The 17,039-nt window shown below is 40.9% G+C and overlaps 1 protein-coding gene and 1 pseudogene across 6 annotated transcripts in view; both read right to left on the reverse strand.

Annotated features, from left to right (window-relative positions):
- Window positions 1–1,936: 1,936 nt before the first annotated feature.
- LOC112839560 (large ribosomal subunit protein uL23 pseudogene) lies at window positions 1,937–2,470 on the reverse strand (annotated as a pseudogene).
- A 5,551-nt stretch (window positions 2,471–8,021) lies between these two features.
- Window positions 8,022–17,039, reverse strand: part of IQGAP2 (IQ motif containing GTPase activating protein 2) — a 286,558-nt gene continuing 277,540 nt past the window's right edge. For all 6 annotated transcript variants that reach the window (XM_025892589.2, XM_073905308.1, XM_025892591.2 and 3 more), the window contains 4 exons: window positions 16,451–16,611; window positions 14,497–14,634; window positions 13,218–13,326; window positions 8,022–8,988 (listed from right to left, as the gene is read on the reverse strand). In XM_025892589.2, coding sequence (XP_025748374.2) covers window positions 8,875–8,988; window positions 13,218–13,326; window positions 14,497–14,634; window positions 16,451–16,611 — 522 coding nt within the window. In that variant the 3' untranslated portion in view covers window positions 8,022–8,874. The remainder of the gene's footprint in view (window positions 8,989–13,217; window positions 13,327–14,496; window positions 14,635–16,450; window positions 16,612–17,039) is intronic.

Consider the following 17,039-nt stretch of genomic DNA (forward strand, 5'->3'; position numbering starts at 1 on the left):
CCCTCCCCAATGTCTATCACCCAGCCACCCCATCCCTCCCACCCCCCCACCACTCAGCGACACTCAGTTTGTTTCCTGAGATTAAGAATTCCTCATATCAGTGAGGTCATATGATACATATCTTTCTCTGATTGACTTATTTAACTCAGCATAACACCCTCCAGTTCCATCCACGTCGTTGCAAATGGCAAGATCTCATTCCTTTTGATGGCTGCATAATATTCCATTGTGTGTGTGTGTGTGTGTGTGTGTGTGTGTGTGTGTGTGTGTGTGTATACCACATCTTCTTTATCCATTCATCTGTCGACGGACATCTTGGCTCTTTCCACAGTTTGGCTATTGTGGACATTGCTGCTATAAACATTGGGGTGCACGTACCCCTTTGGATCCCTACATTTGTATCCTTGGGGTAAATACCCAGTAGTGCAATTGCTGGATCGTATGGTAGCTCTATTTTCAACTGTTTGAGGAACCTCCATACTGTTTTCCAGAGTGGTTGCACCAGCTTGCATTCCCACCAACAGTGTAGGAGGGTTCCCCTTTCTCCACATCCCCGCCAACATCTGTCATTTCCTGACTTGTTAATTTTAGCCATTCTGACTGGTGTGAGGTGGTATCTCACTGAGGTTTTGATTTGCATTTCCCTGATGCCAAGTGCTGTTGAGCATTTTTTCATGTGTCTGTTGGCCAGCAAATGGCAAGATCTTACTATGAGGGTACTTTTAAGTTTTACCTATTTCAGCGGTGGAAAATGTTAACCATTTTACAAAACTGAAGTTTAAAGAACACTTTTCTGCTTAGTTATTAGAACAATGCACAGAGAGCAGCTGAAATGCATGCTTCATTCTTTGTGCATATTAGCCAGATTAAAGCATTCTTAAGAGTGGGACTGAGATACAGTGAACAAGGGTGGAGAGTGGAACAGAATGAGGCATTTCTTCCTCACTTTAGTGTTTTCTGTAAGTTGGGGATTGCTCATTGAGCAGCCACCAAAAACCTACCTTCAGAAACAGTGGTTTTAACCTTTACCACACACACTGCGGATTCCTGAACCTCATCCCAGAACTATGAAATCAGATCCTGTATTTTTGACAAGCAACCCCAGGTGACGATGATGTTTGAGAGTTCCCAAAGTTTAGAGAAATGTTATTCTAAGACAGTGGTTCTCAAACTTTAGCATGGATCACTTATCTGGAAGACTTGTTAAACTATAGTGCCGGACCTCATCTTCAGAGTTTGATTCTGGAGGTCTGGGGTGTGGTCTGAAAATTGGCATTTTTTAACAAGTTCCCCAGTGATGCAGATGCTGAAGATGATGGAGCAGGGGGTGGGTAGGATGGACACACTTCGAAAACTGTGTTGAGAGGTCAAAAGAATTGAACATATAGTTTGTGTGACCTTCTTTAAATTACACATTTCAAGGGCGCCTGGGTGGCTCAGTCGTTAAGCGTCTGCCTTCGGCTCAGGTCATGATTCCAGGGTCCTGGGATCGAGTCCCACATCGGGCTCCTTGCTCAGCGGGAAGCCTGCTTCTCCCTCTCCCACTCCCCCTGCTTGTGTTCCTGCTCTCGCTATGTCTCTCTCTGTCAAATAAATAAATAAAAAATCTTTAAAAAAAAATTACACATTTCAAGCATAGAAAAGTGCAGAACCGAATATCACAGCCCTGAGCTTACAACCTGGCATTAACATATATATGTAAATATATATTTATCTTATATTGATTAAGCTTTTTTGGTACCCTTTTCTGATTTCATTTTTTCCTGCCCAGAAGAGTAACTTTCTTATTCATGTTTTTGTGCTTTTACATTTGTTTCCAAAAAATTAGTATTGTTTTGTATGATCTAAATATTTACACAGAGTAACATACTCAGAATACTTCTGTAGTTTTCATTTTTCTAGATTTACCTGATTGGTATACATATATCTGTTTTTTTTTTTTTTTGGTGAAAAAAATTTAATTTAGATTTAGCCAGCTGGACTCAGTTTAGATGATTCCAATTTTGTTGGCAACATCCAAAGCATCATAGTCAGGAGCCAGTCGAACATAGGCCTTCTTCTCTCCATCAGGCCTAATCAAGGTGTTGACCTTGACCACGTCAATGTCGTAGAGCTTCTTCACAGCCTGTTTGATCTGGTGCTTATTGGCCTTGACATCCACAATGAACACAAGTGTGTTGTTGTCTTCTATTTTTTTCATGGCTGACTCAGTGGTCAGGGGGAACTTGATGATGGCATAGTGATCAAGCTTGTTTCTCCTGGGGGCGCTCTTTCGAGGATATTTGGGCTGCCTCCGCAGACGCAGTGTCTTGGGTCGTCGGAAAGTAGGTGACGTGCGGATTTTCTTTTTTTTGTGACTGTGGACGCCTTTCAGCACTGCTTTCTTGGCCTTCAAAGCCTTTGCTTTGGCTTCGGCTTTGGGAGGGGCAGGGGCTTCCTTCTTAGCCTTCGGCGCCATCTTCGTAAAAGGGCTATCTAATTGTTTTTAAACTCTTTATGGTATACCTTTGTATGTATATATGGCATTCTGTTCTTCTAACACTATTTTATCTGAAGTTTTGTCCAATTTATTTCACCTAACATAGTGTATTTTTACTTTTTCTCTTCTCTTTTTAAAATACTTTTATTTTTATTTTTAAAGATTTTATTTGGGAGAGAGAGAGGGAGGGAGGAAAGGGAGGGAGAGAGAGGGAGAGAGAGAAAGCACGAGGCGGGGAAGGGGCAAAGGGAGAGGGAGAAGCAGGCTCCCTTCTGAGCAGGGATCCCGCCCCAGGGCTCCATCCCAGGACCCCAGGATCGGGACTTGAGCCAAAGGCAGATGCTCAACCGACTGAGCCACCCAAGTGCCCCAGAGATTTTTTTTTTTTAAAGTTATCTCTATACCCAATGTGGTGCTTGAACTCACAACCCTGAGATCAAGAGGGGCATGCTTTTCTGACTGAGACAGCCAGGCACCACTGCTTTTCTTTTCTTGATTAAATCAAGTCAGAGGTTGGAAATGGCCATTTTCCAATGCCCATCTTTTTGTTTTGTTGCTTTTATCATTTATTTCAATAATAATTGTTTCAATAATAATTATTCAATAATTGTCACATAGGCTTTTTATCATTTTCTTTTTTTCTACTTTCTTTGGATTTACTCTTATTCTCCTAACTTTTTTTAAAAAAAGATTTTATTTATATATATGACAGGGAGAGAGATACAGCGAGAGAGGGAACACAAACAGGGGGAGTGGGAGAGGAAGAAGCAGGCTTCCCACTGAACAGGGAGCCTGACCCGGGGCTCGATCTCAGGACCCTGGGATCATGACCTGAGCTGAAGGCAGAAGTTTAACGACTGAGCCACCCAGGTGCCCCTTATTCTCCTAACTTTTGAACCAATTGCTTAGTTTAATTTTCACTCTTTCTCCCTCAAATCAACACTTCAGCTGCATTCTGTAAGTTTTGATTTGTACATATATGCAATTCAGCCAAAAATATTTTTGTCACCTTCACTAACTCTACTTATGCATACATTCATTATTGGAAGTTTTGACTGGCTTTGTGATTAATTTCTAACTTTATATTATGGTCTGTTGGTAATGTTCTGTTTTCTGTTTTTTTTCTGCATACTCTACAAAATTCCTGTAATATTTGTGTGCTCCTTAGAGCTTTTGAAAGAGATCTCTAGTTCATTTGTTCTATATCACCCATACCAAAATCCCTTTGTTGACAGTTTTAGAGCAAATGTGTAGGTTCCCCAGAGTAGAAAATCTACCTAACCAGACCTTCCTGAGGTTACCTAACATGTTGATATTCCTCAGAAGTGAAATCTCAACATTGCAGCATCATTCATATTGAAATCATCTGATACTGACTCCCTGTTTTCATTCTCTCTGTTTGAAACTTACCTGGCACCAAAGAATATGAGTCATCAGCTACCCTTTTATAGTGTTTGTGGTATTTAATACTGTTTTAAAACAAATGTGACATCAAAATGGTGAAAATTTTAATCCCAAGATGATGTGAAAGCAGTTTCTTTTAAACGTATTAGATGCTCTACCTGCTTCTGGTATTCTGGTTATAGCTCCTCTATTGGAAGCCTCCAAAGATGACAGTATGTTCCAAGAACTTCCTAAGAACCTTTGGGAAGCTAATGGTGGTGATAGCAGGGCTCATATCTCATATGAACTAATATTAAGTAGTCTTCAAATTAGATGTGAGATACTCCAGGTTCTGTGCAGATATCTCCACATTTGTTTTTGAAGCAAACATCTGTAATCAAGTTACAAACTAGTCCCTAGGAGACCTGTCTCTGCCTTTTGTTGTTACAAATCTGCTTTCGCATTTTGAGTTTGGAAATAAGTTAAGCTCAGGGTGCCTGGGTGGCACAGTTGGTTGAGCACCAGACTCTTGGTTTTGGCTCAGGCTGTGATCTCATGGGTTATGAGAGATCGAGCCCCGAGTCAGGCTCCGTGCTCGGAGGGGAGTCTGCTTGAGGTTCTGTCCCTCTGCCCCTCCTCCCACTCATACATGCACTCTCTAAAATAAACCTTAAAAAAAATAAGTAACATTAATCTCTCATAATCGGTCAACAAATGTATTTTCACTAATTATATCATGGATAGAATGGTTAGACTGTCCCTGTGGTGGGGGTGCTAAGAAAAGGTCAGATTTAGTACCTGTTAAAGAGAAAACAACTACAAAAACTTTTGTTCCAGGTATATAAGGTGTTGAACTCAGTATCTTTTACTTCTCGTATTCATTTCCCTTCTGTATTAATCTAGGTTTTCTAGATAAAAAAACCAACAGTCTCTATCATCTATCTGTATCATGTATATAGATATACATAAAAGAGAAGATTTATTACAGGAACTGGCTCACACAGAGAGGCTGAGAAGTTCCACGATCTGCCATCTGCAAGCTGGAGAACCGCACCAGCGGTGATATAATTCCGTCCCAGTCCGAAGGCCTGCGAACCGGGTGGGGGCGGGGGGGGGGGGCTGACGACCTAACCCCCAATCAGAGACCGAAGGCCCGAGGAGGAGTAGGGGTGCTGCTGGTGTAAATTCCAGATTTCAAAGGCCTGAGAACTGTGAACTTCAGTGTGTGCAGGCAGGAGAAAATGGAAGTCTCAGCTCAAGGTGTGGTTCTAACTTAACCTGTTAACCAAATCCTGGTTTCAGTAACAGAGGCAATGTGTTTTCAAAAGCTGATCAGCAGTATAGGATCCAATGCCCACCAGAATCTCTTAAAATACAGGCAACTGTCAACATTCAGAGTTCCGTGGTTCACCTCTTGGAATGTTTGAGGAATACCACGAATCCCCGATTAACCACCGCCAAAGTCGTAAAAGTTACATCATGAATAGCACCCCTAATTAGGGCCCAACCACCCCCACACACTAACACAGAGGTTATGGTTCTGGTCTTTCAATGACTTCATGTCAGACACTGGTCACATTGAGTTGGTCTTTATTTCACCACAAACTTCCAGAATATCAAAATATGCACAGGTTTTCTCTCTGTTGGAGATTACTAGAACACACCCTTTGAGAGTAGCTAGAATGCAGCTTAAGTCCTTTTTGCCTTTTTAATGTCTAGGTGCTAAAAAGTGGAGTTCACGGGAGCACGGACTCTCAACCTTCCAATGGAAGGCCATTTTCATAATATTGGAAACATGGCTAGACATACATCAAAATAAAGGAGTCAGCTTTAGACTTAATCAAGTTAGAGTTTCAACTGCTAAGTGTTTCAAAAGCAAAAAAAAATTTTTTTTTTCTTCTCACTGAGTAAGGAGAGTTAAGAGCCCTGGGGAGGAGGCTGGTGAAGGGTAGCAGAATGTGCCCCTCCAAAATAGGCCTCTTTGGCACATGGCTTATTTTGAAGTGATTATTTTGTGAAACTGCTGACACAAGAGAAGCTCTGAAAATAAAAGTTATCCTTCTGTAATGGCAATTTACATTTATGAAGAAAATTTACGTTAGAAAGGGAGGCTGTACCAGGAAGAGAGTTACTGCTGGACATCACTTACTCACCTGGTTTATCTTCCAGGCAAGGTCAATCTCACCAAACTTTTCCTCTTCTCATCATCTTCCCCTGAAGTGCAACGCCGTCCCTCCCGCCAGCCCCCACACCCCAACATCCTTCTAAGGTGGGGGCTTGGGCTGTTTCAAGGAGTTTTTCTCAATTTTCCTGGGTATTTCCCATGTATACATGAGGCATGCGTCTTAAACTTGTATTTGTTTTTCTCTTGATAATTTTTTATTACAGGGCATCTCAGCCACAAACGCAGGAGGAGGGAGGGAAAATTTTTCCTCCCCTGCAATGGTTAGGAGTCTTTAGTGGCTCAGGGTTATAAGGTACAACTGCCTCTGGCTTGGGGTTCAGTCCCTCTGGGAGGGGCATGGGCCTCGGCGGCAACCATCTCTACATCCGTACCTCCACTGGCTTCTTCCTGTCCACGCTCCTTTTTTTCATCACGGTTCTCCTTCTCTGGGTTACTCATTCATTCATGTGCTTTAAAGATCTCAAGTAGCCATTGGTAGTATCTTCAACAACAGCCTTATACTGTGGGCCAACGGAGGGAAAACATTCACCCCATTCCTTGAGGGTACTGGCAGGGTACGAAGGTCTATGTTAATACAGACAACATTCAACAATGTTGTCTTATTGCAACAACGCTCGGTGTTGCAATAAGACAAACTCCTTTCAGAGATACTATGAGAGGTTAACTTTTGCCTCCCAACATTTTCCCCTTAATTTTGGCTCCTCTGACACATTTCCATTAACAATCTTTCCTGGAGCACATGGGAGGAAGTTTAACCTACCTCCTTCTGTGTCCCTGGCTCTTGTTCCTCATGTCATGTAGCTTCAGGGGAGGATGAGGTTTATTCACAGGATTTACTGTGACATGACAGTACTCCTTCATACTGCATCTGAAGTAAATCCTGTTTATTCACAAGATGACACCTAAGCAACCGTATGTTTATTTGATTCCTTTTAGGTATGCAGGTCTGCATTAACGTTAATGCATTAACACCACCTTTCCCCCCAACCCTCACACATCCATGAACTGTTAAGATAGTGAGCACTATTTTGAGCATTGTTTTGACAAAGAGCATTTTCTCTTTGTTAAAAATATGTACAGCTGGGAAGCAGTCACTAAAAAGGGCAGATTCTACTTTTAAAAATTTGAACTTTCCAAATTCTGTTGGCCTCACATTTAAAGTTCATTCGTGTCAAATGTGCGTAAGTTACACTTTCTCAATGTTTTGCAAATCCCTGTGGAAAATAAAGTGTGTTGAATCATTGAACAGAATACCGAGGGTCACGGGGTTCCAGCCTGAGAGTCTGGATTACTATGGTCATGTCTCGAGATAGCTAACCTGTCTCCAGCAGTCACTCTTTCAGTAATAGCAGCGCCCTCTTACCCAGCTTTTTATTTTTTAAAGATTTTAGGTATTTGAGAGAGAGAGAGAGAGAACGAGACAAGCTGGGTGGGGGAGCAGCAGAGGGAGAGGGAGAAGCAGGACCCTGGGATCATGACCTCAGTGGAAGGCAGACACTTAATGGACTGAGCCACCCAGGCACCCCTTACCCCAGCTTTTGATTGGATACCTGGCTGCCTAGTTGGGGACCTTATTTCCCAGCCTCTGTTGAAGTTAGCTGTGGCAGCATGACTAAATTTTGTCCAATCGGATGTAAGCAGAAGTGACACGAGTGACTTAAAACAACACGCATGCCCTGGACTTCTTTCCCTCTTCTGTGGCTGGGAATCAGCGATAAGGAGAGAGCCAAATGGCCAGCCTGGGCCCTAGATAATCCTGTGGGCCTGCTCACTTACCTTTGAACTGCTGAATTTGACAATAACAAACTTCTCTCTTGTTCCAGCCACAGGGTTTTGGATTTTTTGGTCACAGCAGTTTACTCTGCACCTTACCAAGTACAGCTACATAGGCATGTTGTTTCTTTTCCTGATAAGCCCCACCAAGAACCTTCTGCCCACTCAACAGATTTAGATTAAGACAACTAAAAAGCCAAATTTGTGTAATTCAGTAACATTTATTTTACATAAAACAATTTTCAAAGAATACATTTAAAAACCATCTAGATACTGATTTTTATCACATTACAAAAAATTGAGAGGCGCAATTTAAGTATTCAAATAAACTGTGAGGGGTGGAGGTGGGGGCTTAGGGGGGATCGCTACCGTGGTGTTCCTTAGTCACTTAAAGGCTCTGGGAACAAGAGTCTTTACCATGAGGCAGTAGTGCACTTCATTTAGTAGGAATAAATCACATAAAATATATACTTTTATACAGAAAGTGTTACTGTATTATCACTTTCAATTACCTATAAAAACTTCATATTGAATTGCACAAAACTTCTTTAAAATTGGTAACTCCCAGAAGGTAGGGCTTAGAACTAAATATCTGTGTAAATAATTCATTACAAATAATTAGGTTTCTATAACTCCATAGACCAAAAAAAAAAATCTATGAAGAATTAATTATTCAAATGGGACGCTTAAAATTTTTTCATAGGAAAATAAGTTTACAGATTTGTCTCTAGTCAACTAAACTTATTTTCTCCCTACTTTAAAACAAATCACAGAAGGTCCAAAGTTTTAAATCAGAGTACCTATACCACAGTATAATGTGAAAGTGTTTACATTAATTCATTTTTTTGATTATTATACCATAGTATTAAATTATCAAAAAGGCACATGGGTACATTCTTCAGAAGTGTTTTGGTCTTTTTTGTTTTGTTGTGTTTTGTTTTAAAAATCACACATTTATAAGCAGTGATTTCAATCATGTTTAACAACAAAAATATTAAACAGATTCATTTCTTAATCCAGATGATACAGATTCCATGAAATTTCTGTAGGCACTTCACTTTCCATAGAATTTCTTGTTCAGCAGGTATATGAGAAGGTTCACATTCACTTTAACCTTATCAAACATTTTCATGACAGCTACTCCTTCATACTGCATCTGAAGTAAATCCTGAAATTGTGAAGATCATCATTAAATATCAAATTTGACATTTTGCACATTTAAAAAACATTCTCGAACAATCTGTCAACAAAAATAAGATTCAGCTGACCTAACTACGGAGTGTGCATCAAAATCATCCTGTTAAAAACACAAGCTAGTTACAACACAGATCGTTGGGCCCCACCCACCAGAAGTTCTGACTTTGTAGCTTTGGGGTGAGGCCCAAGAATATGCATTTTAACAAGTTCCCATGTGATGATGGCATGGTTGGTCTGAGTGCCATACTTTGAGAATCACTTACCTAAGTGAAAGAAAATAGATTTTTAGAATTCATAAGCACTGTATAACAGAAAACCGTCATCAAATTAATAACAGATACGTAATTATAGTTTTTAACAGAAAAATTCAAAATATAAATATTCAAGCAAGATGGGTTCTAGCCTTTAGAACAGTGGTGTTTTCTAAAGTGGAGCAAGAGGGTCGCCTGGGTGGCTCAGTCGTTAAGCGCCTGCCTTCGGCCCAGGTCATGATCCCAGGGTCCTGGGATCGAGCCCCGCATCAAGCCCCGCATCGGGCTCCCTGCTCGGCGGGAGGCCTGCTTCTCCCTCTCCCACTCCCCCTGCTTGTGTTTCCTCTCTCGCTGTGTCTCTCTCTGTCAAATAAATAAAATCTTTAAAAAAAAAAAATAAAGTGGAGCAAGGAAGGCAATTCCTTGGGAAGCAAAAAGAATATGAGAACTATTTATTCTTATTTTTTCTCATTCTTTAAATGTTTACATTTTGTATATATATTTTATAGAGTATAGTAGTAAGGGCATGTATACTTTATAAATAAGTATATACAAATGGGCATAAATGATCATGTTATGTACTGAAGTTGTGTGATAGAAATTTGGAGACCCCTGTATAGAGCAAATCCTTCCTGATTCAAACTATTTCTGTTCCTGTATTGAGAACAAGTCCTTATTCTCAAGTCAATCATTCTGCCACCATATAAACAAAGGAAATCACCTCTTGCTAAAGTTAGTAAATGTGTCACACCAGTCATATGCATGAGATAAACAGCAATGTTTCCTAACACCACAGGACGGGGCGGGGGGGTCTTTCCCAAATAGAAGATATCATTCTTGAATTCCCACAGACTAATACCCAGGACCTCATTTTCTTGTTCCTAGCTCTGGAAACTTTTGGTTCTTAATGATAATGCCTTCTATCTACATTAAGCAAGGCCACTTGCTTAACTTCCATTAAAGAAGTTGGAATCATCTTTGAGAGAACTTTGGCTGTTCCCAGCTTCCTTCTCCACTTCTTCAATTACCTCCAACTGTACTCAGCTCTAAGTAAGAGACACCTGCAGGTGTCTGCAGGGGAATCAGATGGTCCCCCAACGTGGAGAGCAAAGAAAATGACTGAACTTGTGGATGGAAGATCAGATTTGAGACTTAACCCCACCATTTGCTATCTTATGACCTTGCAACATCACACAACCTCTCTGAAGTTCTGTATTGTGTGTGTATGTAAATTGTGAGAACACTGCCTACTTCACAGGGGTGCTGTTGGGCACAGGAGATCAAGGTCCCCAAGCTTTTTGTAAGCCACCCATGCCTTGTCAGGATTAACTGGAATCCTGTGAGAGAGGCAATGGAGCTGAGTGATGAAGAACTTGGACTCCAGCTGCCTCTTGGATAACGAGCTCTCTGAACCTCTCAGTTCTTCATCTGGGAAAGGAAGAGAGTCAATCTTGTAGCCCTTGATGAACACTGGCCATTATCTGTGCCAGGAGAACATCCTCACTTAAGTCACACCCTTCTGTTAGCTATACTACCAATACATATAGGATTTAATCAGGATATAATCTTTAGGAACTGAGGAAAGAGTGGGAGAAGAAGACCTAGAAATAATGTTAGAAGCGATCTCCCTTAAATCTCTTACAAATTTCTGTCCTGTTGCCAGTCCTTGTCTCACACTGATGACCTGGCCATCATGTCCTCTGGTAATTCATGTGATAACGTAATTGTCTGAAGGCCTTATGTATAAACAGAAGTCTGACTTTATTATAGCTATTAGATGCAGGGCTGGCTACTGGGGCATTTAACCTGTGCAGGGTCCCATGATCAGTAGGGCCCTGCACTTAGTTTAATGCTCCGCTGTTACTATTTTGAAATTCTCAATAATTCTGAATAAGGGGATGTACATTTTCATTTTGCATCAAGCCCTGCAAATTATGTAGGTAGCCCTGGTGATATATTAATGACTTTAAAAATCTGGGGCCGCTAAGGAGTAACATTTCATAATCAATTACGTGTACAGATGAATGGCGTGAATAGCTAATCCTACTGCATACTGAATCCTTAACAAAGGAGCATGTGAAGCTTGGTATCTGCACCACTGTTCAAAGGAAGTCCCATGGAATTCTTGAGGCCTGTCTGAACAGATGTCTCCTCGTCACTTGGAATTCGTCTGTCCAGTTGATGTTGATTGGCCTTGGGTCATTTCCTTCTTGACAAACACATGATATGTCTTTGCCGCTTCTAGAGAAAAATGACTAACCAAGACAATTCACTTTGGAGCACATTCTTTTCTCTTCCCATATTTATCTAAGTGGTACATAGGGTCACTCAAGCTTTTCAGTTAAATTGTTAGACGGATACATTTAGTGACATTTAAAATAAGGTAGAAAACAATTCTGTTTACTTATATATACTTTTCATAATTACACATTATCTTTCATTTTCTCTCTAGACTCTAATTTACTCCATTATCTCAATGGCCTTATCACACTCACTTAGTTCTAATTTTTCCTTTTAAGCTACAAGGAATGCTAGACAGAAAAGAAGGGATTGGCATCTGCTCCTAGGAGGGGGAAGTCATTTCAGGGCTCTCGGTCACTGGCTCAGCGGGCAGTGAGGCTAGAACTTGTCACTTGCAGGGGCTCATCAAGATGGTTTGTGTAGATACATACAGAGTACCTGGGAACCATTTTACAAGTAATTTGGGACCCAGGTAATTAGGTGTTATTTCCATTTAAAATCTCTTATGTGAAAAAGAAAAACTCAAATACTTTTTTTTTTTTTTCCTGAGAAACAGAGACAGAGACAGCGAGAGAGAGCACAAGTGGGGAGGAGAGGGAGAAGCAGGCTTCCTGCTGAGCAGAGAGCCAGATGTGGGGCTCGATCCCAGGACTCTGGGATCATGACCTGAGCTGAAGGCAGATGCCCAATGACTGAGCCACTCAGGGGCCCCCCAGATACTTCTTTTAACCGATCCTACACTAACGATTAAGAAGAGGTTGGGAGTAAACATTTGGTTGCACACTCCCTTCATTTTCAGTTGTTGTGGTGGTTTTTTAGTCGCAGAAATTGGATGTCTCAGTTTCTGTTCAAGTATATTTAGCTTAAATGTGGTTCTTATGAGTAAAAGGCAATAATTCAGACCACGGACACCATTTTCTACTTATAGATAACTATATTGCACAGTCTTTCATTCTTACCATCCTAAGCATTTAACAGATATTTTAAAAAAGATATATTTATTTGAGAGAGAGAGAGAAAGAGAAAGAGAAGGAGAGAGTGAGAGAGCATGCATGTGCGAGTGGGCAGAGGGGGAAAGAATTTTTTAAAAGATTTTATTTATGCATTTATTTGAGAGAGAGAGCGAGAGCACACCAGCAGGAAGGAGAGAGAATCTGAAGCAAACTCAGTGTGCAGAGCTCTATCCTATGACCGACCACAAGACTAGGACCTGAGCCAAAACCAAGAGTTGGACGCTCAACAGATGAGCTACCCAGGTGCCCCCTAAGCGTTTAATTGATTTAATACACTAATGTAAAAGTGATTCTAAGGAGAAAGAAGGAGAAATGAGGTCAGGAAAGTTCCAATCCTGGGCATATGTAGTCTGAGAAAGAAATCCAAGTTCCTAAGAAAAGAAAACTTGCCAGCTTTCATAGCTCTCAATGAGAGAGCAATTTTATACTATGTTTACCCTCTAAGCTTCAAAATGGAAACATGCCTTAGAAACACTGACCACTGTGGTTTGCCATCTAAAAGCAGTTTGAGTTCTAATATTTTGAAAAATCAGAGCTTTTAAAAAAATCATCAATGCTTAAAAAGCTAATATTGGCAAATAAGGCTTGCAGGGGTCTTCCGGTGAACCTCACTGTTACGAAGGGTAGAAGCCAGGGGAGGCATAAACGCCCCACATTATAAAACTCACCCCCACTTTGCAGAAATCCCAGCTTACCTGAATATTGAGCTGTACCTTTTCCATCTCGACACCAAGGAATTTTGATCTGACATCAAAGATGCCCACATCTTCAGTAGATACGATATCAAATGTAACATTTTTAAACCTAATGAAGAAAGGGACACTCACACATGTGGAACTGCAAATTTATGTGTAAAGCTGACACCAGTTAATGGAATCCTTAGTTACCAGGCTTAGTGCAAGGTCCACAGGGAAAACCCTAATCCCCAAAACCTCCTATCATACCCCTTCCCCACTCTGCTCACTAACCTAGGTTTGATGGTTCTTTTGGGACCGTAGCTGAGAGCACTGAAGTAGGTCCTTTATTATAAAAGAAATGCTATTAAAATGTCATCCTTGTTCTTAAAGATCATAAAATATAGTTGGAAATAGGAGGTTCACAGAATGTGAGGATTAAATATTGAATTGTACTGCTGAGAGGATGGTTGAATTTTATTTTATTCTACTTTACTTTACTTTATTTCATTTTAAAGTAGGCTCCATGCCCAACGTGGAGCCCAATGTGTGGCTTGAACTCACGACCCTGAGATCAAGACCTGACCGAGATCAAGAGTCAGACGCTTAACCGACTCAGCCACCCAGTTGAATATTATGGATGACGTCTTTTATAGAAACCACAAAGATGAGGAAGCATGTTCTCTGAGTGGGTGTAGTCGAGAGAAGGTCTGCTGGGGTTAAGTGGAATAGAGACCAGTTCTGGAGAGAAGGGAGGAGTTGGAGAGAAGGGCACATGGGGAGTCTGGCTCCCCTCCAACAGTGATGGGACACAAGGCTCATGGTCCCTTTAACACAGAGAACCCACTGGCACGTGGTACGGGGCTGCAGCGGAGGGTTTCCATTTTCCCCTCTAGGTCAAATACACACACCAACAGCACACCGCAGATGGCTCTGACCCAGGTGCTGGCACACAATCTGTGGCTTTGAAATGAGAAAGGTACTATTTCGCACTTGTAAAAAACTCTTATCATTCAAGACCAAAAGACAGCTTTTCATTCTCACTGATATGACTCAGTTCTTTTGGTGGGAAAGGGGAAGCTGGCAAATCCAAACACACCGGACCAGCCATGGGAAACACAGTGACCCACTCGGTACTTCCTACAACCCACAGCACCAGATGTTTGGGGTCTGCTGGGAAGACTAGACACCAAATGAAGCTCTCTTCAAAGGCCACAGGAAACCTAAGAGAAGGGAGTCGGATTTTATGGGAGTGATTAGAGGGCGCCTGTGCTCTGTGTAGATTCTGGGTCACACTCACTGGTTTGTTTGAAGGTCGTCTATCCCCAGGAGGACACCTTTCTCATGCAGCTTTGCTGCCGTGTACCTCACCGGCTTAGATCTCTTTGCCCCTTTGGGTTCTCCTTTTCCATCTAGTTTAATGGATCTTCGAGAATTTCTGACAAAAGAAGAATAAATTGTCTGTTGTCATGATGGCAAAGTCAGAGGTTTCGGGTGGTGCAATAACCCTGTCAGGGTGCCCGCCACTGCTCACACTGAGCTCCACTGCCCTGAATATGAAACTTTTTATTTTGCGACAGTTAAAGTGAGATTTTCCGAGATTTTGCGGTAGTAGGTGACACTCTTCCCTAGACCATAAAACCTCACTACTGAAATATAAGAGAAAGCTATTTTCAAAGTGACTGAAGTTTGAATTACAGACTAACATTTTTCATAAAACTTGTCCTCTATTTTCTCAGGCATGTCGAAACACGTGGCTATACTAAATCATTCTGCAAGCAGTTTTGGTTCATTAATCTGAATTGCATACTTCTAAGTAAAGGTATTACTAAGATTTTTTAGTTTATTTAATAAATACTATGTGGCCAGCAATGTTCTAAGTACTTTATGAATATTGCCTCGCATTTGCAAAATTGACATTTCCATAGTGCTTTGAAATAAATAAATTCCTTTCTTATTGTTTCATTTAGCTCTCATAACAATGCTTGTGAAGCTGGTACTCATGCTACGTTAAAGATGAGAAAATTGAAGTTCCAGAGACGTTTACTGGGCTGGGTCACCAATCACACAATCTAAGAGGAAATTAGAATGCAAATCCAGCTCACCTAACTGCAGAGCTTGTAAAATGCCTTCAAGTAGTTGCAATAAATATGTAAACCCCCCCCCCGCCCAACAACCCTATTGAATCTACTGGGTATTATTAGCTTGATCAACTTCTTCTTCCCAGGAACAGAGCAAAAGTAATTTACAGGCTGCAAGCAAATGAATTAAAATTCAGAGCTGGGGGGGCCCAAATAGATGCGGTTTAAATTTGCTTATCTCCCTTCATCAAATCTTCTATGATTAATGCAATTGGTTTTCCCGTACAGCATCATTTCCTACTGTTAATTTGACTACATGGATTACATGAAAATATTGCATTACATATTTAAATGGGTAATTAAAATTTGATTAGTATCAACCTTAGTCTAGGAGTAAGAACAATTATGAGCAAAGAATACTCATTAAAAGTGGCTACGTTGCATATAAAAAAATCTGTAATATGTATGCTAATGGATAATAGGAAACTGCCAAATTTTGTCTTCTATGTCAATAATATTTCTTTAAACCCGTAAGCAATTTTAAAGGTTTTTAAAATTTATTTGAGAGACAGAGCAAGCACGGGTGAGGGGGGGTGGTTAGCGGAGGAAGGGCAGAGGAGCGAGAGAATCTCAAGCAGACTCCGTGCTGAGCGCAGAGCCCAATGTGGGCTCTACCTCACAACCCTGAGATCATGACTTGAGCTGAAATCAAGTCAGATGCTTAACTGACTGAGCCACCCAGGGGCCCCACTAAGCAATTTTAAATCATTAAGCTGCATTCGTTGTTAGCAAACACCTGGAGTTATCTAACATTAATATCATTTACTGTAAACATTCAAAAAACAAGAGCAGTTTAATTTTTATCATAGTGTTCAAAGACACCTTTGACTAAAACAAAGGAAAAAGAGGGTGCTTCCCCAGTTGTTAAGGCTACTGGCTTAAAATACAACAAATTGAGCTACTCAAATTCCAATGCTGATGGGCAATTCAAAAGTTCCCAAATGCACTTCTGACTTCTTAGATCACAGCAGCAAACCACAAGATTGAGTTTCTAGTGTTTGGTTATAAAATAAAGCAAGCAGTTTGCTTCCAAGCCCCGCTGTCCAGGACTGTAGCAGAACGGACACCCCTATACACCAGGACCCCACAAATGGATATAGAAATTTAACTTACCTTCTTTTTAAGTTGTCTAAACAAGTCTTTATGTAGGTGTCATAATAATTAATCTGCTCTTCATAAAATGCCGCCTTCTCATTGAGTGCCTTCAGGGTCTGCTGAAGTTTGGCCAATTCAGCTTTTCGAAGCTTACGATGTATTCTTTGATTTCGAATGTCCTAAAAGAACAAGTCAAGGCTATGATACGAGATTTAAGAAGCTGACTTTATGATGTTGCCAATGTGGGACAAGGAGAATGTGGACTATTGAATCCCTGTTTGTGACCATATAGCTTCCCTCAGTGACCTTCATCTCTGATGAAGGTCACCAAAGCGCCCCTCCTTCCTTGCTTATACTTCAGACTGGCAAGTGTCCATATTTCACTTTAACAGAGTTGCTAAGGTTTATTTTTTCCTTGATGGAAAAGCAGACAAGCATTTTTGGAATAACCATACAATTAACCTAAGGAAAAATAGTGTTTCAAGAGGGGCCTAAGGAAGACTTTCCTAGGAGACAGCAATTTCTTCAGAATGTGTTCAACGTTCCACTTGGAAGAATACTTCACCTGGAAAGGTTTACATGTAATCAGCGCATTCCTTTTAGAAAT

Source organism: Callorhinus ursinus, unplaced genomic scaffold, assembly GCF_003265705.2.
Source record: "Callorhinus ursinus isolate GAN/ISIS: 27379988/994484 unplaced genomic scaffold, GSC_fseal_2.0 scaffold23, whole genome shotgun sequence".
Taxonomy (NCBI): Eukaryota; Metazoa; Chordata; class Mammalia; order Carnivora; family Otariidae; genus Callorhinus; species Callorhinus ursinus.